General features: G+C 41.5%; 1 protein-coding gene across 1 annotated transcript; it reads left to right on the forward strand.

Annotated features, from left to right (window-relative positions):
• The first annotated feature begins 166 nt into the window (after window positions 1-166).
• On the forward strand, window positions 167-4,389 carry zgc:165604 (uncharacterized protein LOC792578 homolog). Its single transcript, XM_040151274.1, has 7 exons — window positions 167-458; window positions 1,485-1,639; window positions 2,056-2,122; window positions 2,273-2,404; window positions 3,182-3,337; window positions 3,982-4,104; window positions 4,187-4,389. The coding sequence occupies exons 1-7, from the start codon at window positions 320-322 to the stop codon at window positions 4,387-4,389; spliced, it is 975 nt and encodes a 324-aa protein (XP_040007208.1). The 5' UTR covers window positions 167-319.
• Window positions 4,390-8,085: the final 3,696 nt, after the last annotated feature.

Raw genomic sequence — 8,085 nt, forward strand, 5'->3', positions numbered from 1 at the left:
ACATACTGTATGTTGCCCTGCTGCATTATGAGAAGACGTCTTATACCTACTAGGTGCTGTTTTTTGTAGAGCAGCTGCAGTTCTTTACGTTACACTGACTAATTAGACTACAAGCCGACCCCAAAAGCCTCCACTGCCATAACTCTAAACTTCAGCAGTTAATAGGACTTAATCAAAACCCTCCTGCAGTCACTTCTCTGACAACTTCGCTTTTACAAAGATTTGATTCTCCAAACAGACAATGAGACAGAGATAATAAACTGGGAGGGTAAATAAAGGAGGGTGGGGTTGGTTGCATGACTCAATAGATTAATCATGCATGCCTAGTTTTTTTGGCCACCACCAGCTCGTACACAGGGGAGAGCGGGCTGCCTCTCTGCGTTTCCTCTCAGCTATGGGTTCCTCCGGAAGATGGATGCTCTGGACCCTGTGTGCGTGTTTCAGCGCTCTGGAGAATGGTGAGTAGGCCCGTCTACTGTCTTCAGCTTCCATTCAAATTCAGCAAGACCAGATGAAAAGTATTTAGTAATTTTGCACAAAGTCGTCAAGTGTTTTTTTTTTTTGAGGGATCTGCAAAGCTACGAGAATTGCTGCTTCTTTTTCTATACTTCTTCACATTGATTTTGTTATTTGTATTTGTTCATTTTATTGTTTTATTGTTTACTCTTGTAAATACAGGGATGACAGACCCTTACATCTACAGTGTAGAGTTTAGACCTGCAGTGTTGGCTCTAAACCCCTTTAGTATTGGGACAGATATGTTTCTCTGTGAGGCTGCAGATTTCTTTGAAAACATACTAAAATTTACTTGGCCAAATACTTTTTTCCAACTAGAAATGGAAAGTTGTATACAAATACGGCTTTAATCATGTGTAAGAGTGAAGAGCGTCATCAGACGTATGAGCTAAAGATTGAATTTGCATTTAGTGCACTTTTTTCTTAATTGCTTGACTTAAACAAAGTAGCCCCTGAAAAGCATCCCCTTTTTTGAATATTATAGTTATATCCAATTAAACATGAGTTTCTCATATTGATCACTTATTCTGAAAGATTCGCGATAGATTGACATTTTAGAAACCGTTGATCTACATGGAAACAATGCCGTGAATCGACAATACGTTTTTCATGAAGGCTTCCCAGTGAAGTGAGCTGTTGTTCCACTCAGTCTGTGATCAGTTTGGCTCAACCTCAGAGCTGTCAAGTGTAATTAACAACTAATAGGCACACTGAATTCCCATACACACACACACACACACACACACGCTCACAAAAGGGCCTGGGGAATGACAGAGAGGAGGGGGGAAGGGTTCATTACTTCAGTAATGAAGGAGGAGAGGGAGGACCGGTGCAGGGAAGTAAAAATTTTGAATAACAATAAAACATGAGGAATTTTAAGAGATAGCTCCTTAACTGAAAGGCCTCTTGTATTACATGACAAATAGGACTCGTCTCTTTTTTTATTTTTCTCTTGTTAATTGACACAGTTGCACTCAGGGTAACCATGAGGGAAGCCAGTCTGGAGGTGGTTCGAGGGGACTTTGTCGTCCTGCCCTGCTCCTTCTTCACCTCCGGCCCCCTCTCCAGACTCAACGTTATCTGGACTCTGGCTCCCTTCTCCAGCCCAGAAACCCCAATACAGGTCTGAATCCCAGCACAAACGGACGCAAACACCTCTGATGCAGCAACAAGCTGCAGCCTTACAAACCGATCAGATATCATTATAACAGCCGCGGGTGTACATTATGAGCTGATGAAACACAGCGTCCTGAAAAATGGAACCTGCTGCAATGAGGAAAAGGAGTGTTTGGAGTGAATGTTTTTCTGAAAGTTGTTCGTCCACTGCCTTTTATGTATTCTTAAAATCATTTCTACAACTTGGACCTCATTGCAGACGTTGGTTAAGGTAAAGACAACTATCCAAATAAAAATTGTGACGACTCTGATGCAAACATCCACAGCCACAGTAAAGGAAACTTTCTATGAAACACAACAAGCCTGTTCATATTTTTAAGGTCTGGAACTACTTTCTGTATTAATGGCTGCTCTCACTTCCAGGTGATCGTGTATGACCATGGACAGGTGATTGAAGATCCCTCCCTTACTGGCAGGGTGGGTTTTACAGGTATTATAACCAGTGAAAACCCTTTTTTAACAAAATTGTGTTGTGTCCACTTACGTTCTGTAATTTAAAATGACACGAATACTCGCGCCTTGCATGTTAAACATGCAACATAATTATTTAATGCAGAGCAAACCTCTTTACATGCTGCAGGTATTCCCTGGAGTGCAGATATTGTCCTGAATGACACACAAGTATCAGATGCTGGTATTTACCGCTGCATGGTCAATAACCCACCGGAGACAGCAGATCCTGGCGTAGGAGAACTGGTGCTCAGTGTCCTGGGTAAGTGCGTCGCCTCACCATTTCATATACGGTGAGCTAGGGATGTATCTACGTACTAGTTCAGTTTGATACTCCTTTGGTGGATTCCCAACCATATCTGCCATTACTGCTGTTTATTTTTTTGTAATACGAATGTTTTGTCTGTCCGTATGTTGGTCCAAAACTTGGGTCCAGACTGAAATACTTCAATTACTCTTAGATGGGTGGCCATCTCATTATGGATTGCTAGGATGGCTTAGTCTTAGTCTTAACAGTTTGTTAGTATTATTTTTAGTACTAATTTTACAGTGAAATGACTAAAACATTGACTCCAACACTGGCTACATTTTAGCAGTGAAAAAATAAATGGCAGATGTAATATAACTTTTTAAATCGTAATGGCGATAGTTGGCCAATCTATTGGAGCTTTGATGAAGTGAATTATACACCCAACCAGTCAAGTATTACCCAGAGGCCATTGAGAAAGCACAGGTAAGGAATACCTCGGTAAATAATATCTTATCTGTCTTAGTCTCAATTCTGGTTCCTCTTCACTGCCTGTTGGTCATCCAGACCTGAGCAGCGGTAGAACTTTCCTTACAAGTTATTACTAACATTACATCATATGAATGAAAAAAAAAAACCAAAAACAAAACAACGATGGCTCACCGTGCAACATCTGACAAGAAATAGAAGAAACAAGCTGTCTCACCAATAGACAATGAAATGCTTGCATCAGTCTAAGAGTTCCACTGCACTACATCCTCGTAGAAATTCATCTAGTGGTCATTTCTGTAGCGCCACCTTCGCTGCCTGTGTGCCAGTGGGACGGAGACATTGAAGTGGGAGGAAGTGTCACGCTGTCCTGCTCAGTGGCAGAGGGCATCCCCACGCCAGAGATCCGCTGGCATAGACTGAATCCAGAGGAAATCTCACTTCCCATCAACATGGAGGGTCAGTGCCCCCCCCCCGCACACACACACACACACACATCATTGTACTTTATGTTAAGTGTTCAATTTGCTCAATTCAAATGACCCTTCGACAGAGTAATAATCTTGGATGGGAATGTAGAGGCCCTAAAGACAGGAAAGAAAATGTCAGGGATTTGTTTATAAAAATGATGCACAGCTTGAATTTAATAGTACGAAGAAAAATTGGGTTGGATTTTAAACGTTTACTCAATCTGAGCGTGGTAAAGCTGCAGTGAAGCACTGGAAGAAGCAGGTTCTTTGCCTCTAAAAGGATTCACCCCCTCATAGACTTTTTCAAGACGGTGAAACATGAAGCTACTTCAGAACGAAAACAAAGGAGCATTTTTGGAACATTGGTATTTTAAAGAGACTGTTAAAGGGGTATTCTAGCAACTTAGTATTGCACTTTCATAAAGTTGGGGGACTCACAGGAGACACGTTAAAAAAAAGCAGCAGAAGCCTGATTTTTAGTCTCTAGTTTGGGTTAAGTTTTAAATAAATAAATACGTAAATGCAGGATCTTACACTTCCCATAATACTCTCATACTTCTTCTTCTTCCCCTTCACACTCTCTCTCCTCTCATTAGTTCAGTGTCATTAATGTGACTGTCCTGTCTCTCTCAGGGGACCTGTCGGGCTCCGTTCAAATTGTCAACGTGTCCTCTCAGACGTCCGGCCTGTATCGCTGCTCTGCCACTAACCTCCTGGGGACAGAGAACTGCTACGTCAATCTGTCCGTCTACAGCAGTGAGTGCCTCTGTGTTCACCCGTGATTTTCTTTTTATTTGTCAAATCCTTGCGAGGACAACTGTTCTGTCTTCCTCGGCAGCGCCGGACAGTTCCTCGGGCATCCTGCAGGGCGTGCTGCTGACCTTGTCCATGAGCCTGGTGTTGCTGGCGTTGCTGGCGCTCATGCTGTGGCTCCATCGCACGGGGCAGGACGGGAGGTGGAGGGAGGGGGAAGAGGAGGAGGAGGAGTGTTACAACGAGATACGATACACTCCGTCTCTGATGAAGCGCTCGTTTGTTTGATTTCTCAACATCAACAGGAATTTAAATAGAGAGAAAAAAAAAAAATTGCTCCGACACAGGTATCAAACAAAAGACATTCAGGACTCCTTGTTTCATCTAGATAATGGTTTTTTATAGCCTGGCCAATGCTCCCTGCATGCTGCTGCATCCCTGTACAGCACCACAAATTCTGAAATAAATGCCCTAGTTCTGATAGGTGTGGTATTTTATTTATAAGAAGGATCTACAGTTGTACTGCATAGGACACACTTTCAATAGAAGGCCATTAAACCGACGTGATAAAAATAGGGCACTCAGTATCCCCTGGCTTTAATCATCTATCCAGAAATGCACCAAAAGACAAGCCTCATCTTTACTTTTTTTATCCTGCCTTTATCAGCTGCTGGTGCTGAAGCTTTTAAATCAAAATCTAATACTTTATCCTCAACTTTGAATTCCCTGATTCTTAGAACTGAAAATACTCAGAAAACATCTTCAGTGTTTGTCAAATTGATCTTTTTCTCTTTTGGCCAGGAATCAAAGACCAACAATGATTTCTATCTTTGAACAAGCAAAGAAAACTGTCCTAACAGAACCTAGCTACCTGCCCATCACGTGACCGAACCGAACTCCAGACAGCGTAGGTTCACTATGGTTGCATTTACTTAAATCTGGCTCTGAATATTGTCGCACTACGCTTGGCACACACAGACCGGAGAGCAAAACTACACCGGAGATCAGGGCGGAGTTAGAGGCCGGTGAGCTGAAGCATAAGGTTGCTGATCCACAGATTCAGCCCGACGCGCTGCAGAGAAAGAGCTCAGTGTCAGGAAGCAGCAGACTGAGGACGGCCTTCGGGTCTGTTCCCTGTGAGACAGCAGAGCCCATCTGAGGAGAAAAACATTGGCGGCTGCAGAAACAGGCTCAATTTGTAACCATTAAAAGCTGAGGAGGTGAGATTAAACTGTGTATCTGTAAGTTCCTGCAATCACCTCATTGCTTTTCCCTGTAACATTTTAAAGTTTGCCTTTGAATATGGCATTAAAAGAGTACCCCATCCATTCAGCACTCCTATAACTTAGACAGAGTCGTGATGGACAGTTTGAAGAAAAAAAAAAGTTTAAAAAAAAAAAATCGATTCAGCACAACCAGAGGCATCAACTTTTTTATTCCACACACTCTTCTTCCTCATCAAAACCTGGCGACTAAATGACCCACAATGCAACTCGACGGCCAACAGTTCGGTGGGAGATTCAGGTGATGTGCCGGTAGTGGCTGGTGTAGCCTTAAGCTGCCAGCCTCAAGCAGAGATGAGGAAGGGGCTACAGAGGTCTGCTAAGCTCTTTTTTTTTTTCCATTTAGTGCAGTTTTCAGCCCCAACAGGCATCGTCCGACTTGAAGTAGCACAGCTCCCTCTGCCATACAGTATTTCCCAAAGTTTCAAGCTATTCCTTTAACTATACTTCCAGGTTAATGTTAGAGCTTATGTTTGTTGTATTTTTGATTAGATTTGGTGTTTCTGGGATTGGAAGTTTCTTCTTCAAAGCCCTTGCGCACCCACACAGGTGTTTTCAATTACACCGGCCGACTAGACTCCTACTCCAGTGGAAGTTGGGTGCAGCTCTGCAGGGCCTTTTTCACAGCCGCCATTTCGACTTGTCAGAGTAGGAAAAGCACAGGTGTTAGTAATAACATTAACTATGTTTACCAGCTGCGAAAGGGTGGTTGGTATTGTTTTCACCTTGTGAGCCCCTGTGTGTGTGTGTTGTGTGTTTGATCATGGTAAAAAGGGGTCCTGGAGACACCCACTGTAGCGGGAACTACCGCAGAGGCGGGTTTGAGTACTTTTGCAGGTGTTTATATGTCTGTCTATCTGTGACATACACGTTTTGTTTTTTTTCTAACCACGATACAGTCACGAAACTTGGCAGGTGTGTAGTTGAGATCAAAATGAAGGCCGAGTTCGATGACGGGTGTGGTGCGACACATGGTGCTGAATACTCATGTAATAAAATGTTTAATGACCTAATACCTAATACTCACGAGTTCAAACGTCAACATGTTGACGGCCGTCGCGGCTGGTGTGATCCCATCACAAGATGGTGTCTTGTTCTTCTCTATTCAAGTGTTGCACTATGTCGTGACAGTGAGCCGACATGTACAACAACAGGACCCTGACACTGAAGCAGCTGAATGAAACTGACATTGTTAATTCTATTATTCAAAAGGGCTCTGTGCGTATTTTAGTTTGAAGCAATCAAAAACTTAACTCAGATTATCAACAAAATAAGAAGAAATAACACTTTTGACATTATGTCAAATGCAACCAAAAGACTGCATTTCCTTATTTCTTAAGCTAGGGGTGAACACCCCAACTTTCTGGTAATACGCTGCCCCCTCTAACCAGGCAACTTTAGTGAAAACACCTGTGTGGGTGGACTATTGGTGTGTAGGGTGCTTTAAACATTTCAACCTGCGATGTGTTTTTTGGCCACTTGGGTGCAGTGGAAACACGTTGTGAACAGTGACATAGCATCAGCTCTTTAGTAGACATGGTGAACTAATTCAAACAGATGCTAGACATCAGCAGTTACAGAAGAACAGTAGCATTGATTTGGACTAGTGTCCACCTGTTTAATACAAGTCCAGGATTAACTCTCTTTTAGCTCTGTTTTTGTCTCCATTAAGTCCTGAGAGAAATGGCTGTCTCTTTAGTTGCTAAATGCTCCACTATGTTCAAAACATTGATTTTACCTGCTTTTAAGTACATGAATGTTAGAAATGGGTCAAAATACCTGGTTAGTGGTACTGTAGCATAAAGCATTTATGTGGCAACATAAGTTAAATAATTAGAGATGTCGAGGACTAATTGCTCGTTAGACTAGGTTCAATACACTTTCTGGCCTTTAACTTAACCAGCTTTTTTTTTAGTTTAACTGATCAGGAGCATGCTTCTGTATCCTTTGACTTGAGAGTATATAGCACTGTTGCCCTATGCCCTTGTTATACTTTTTAAGGGTTGAAAATAAGCAAAAATGAATGCTCTAGATTCCCTTGACAAAAAAAAAAAACCACAGCAACCAATTGGACAAAGTAAAAAGGAAAATTAAATAAGTCAGCAGCTGATTTGCAAACAAAGACACAAAAACCTTTAATTTAAATAGGAGGAAAAAAAAAAAAAAAAAATCACATAAAAAAAACTGTACAGAACATTTAACATTGACTTAAAGTTCTTAAATAAAAGACCTCCCTCCCAAAATAGCTAAAATAATAAAACGATAACAAAGTGGGATGGTGTATGATACATTTTGTGCAAAAGAAGTATTAATTGATTCTTCCCAAACTGCACATTTCAATGTGAAGAGTGCCTCTCTCCACTCAGCTCTGCCCTCTGATGGGTAAACGCAAGAGTCCCTCCCCTAAACCTCAACATAGTGTCTTCAATGTAAAAGAACCCAAAATCCAATAATAATAAAATAGATTTATATTTTAAATATATATTTATATACGAAACATGCTGTACATAATTTCAGAGATTAAGAAATCCCTTTTTTATTCACACCCAGGTCTGTCCATTAACTTGTGCTTTCCTCACTCCCAGCAAAATAAAAAACAAACAAAAAAAAAAAAAAAAAACAATATAACTCCCTGTTGCTTTGGATACAAGATGAATGAGGAGAAGAGAAAAACAGAAGAGCACTGATCAGAAAGTCTGTT

The sequence above is a fragment of the Xiphias gladius genome, chromosome 17 (genome assembly GCF_016859285.1).
Source record: "Xiphias gladius isolate SHS-SW01 ecotype Sanya breed wild chromosome 17, ASM1685928v1, whole genome shotgun sequence".
Classification (NCBI taxonomy): Eukaryota; Metazoa; Chordata; class Actinopteri; order Istiophoriformes; family Xiphiidae; genus Xiphias; species Xiphias gladius.

What these genes read in the sequence shown, in the direction of transcription:
- zgc:165604 (XM_040151274.1), top strand. Translation starts at nt 320, where the DNA reads ATGCCTAGTTTTTTTGGCCACCACCAGCTCGTACACAGGGGAGAGCGG. An exon ending in GCCCAGAAACCCCAATACAG is followed by an intron (nt 1,640 to 2,055) that starts GTCTGAATCCCA and finishes TCTCACTTCCAG; the next exon opens with GTGATCGTGTATGACCATGG. An exon ending in CAATCTGTCCGTCTACAGCA is followed by an intron (nt 4,105 to 4,186) that starts GTGAGTGCCTCT and finishes CTTCCTCGGCAG; the next exon opens with CGCCGGACAGTTCCTCGGGC.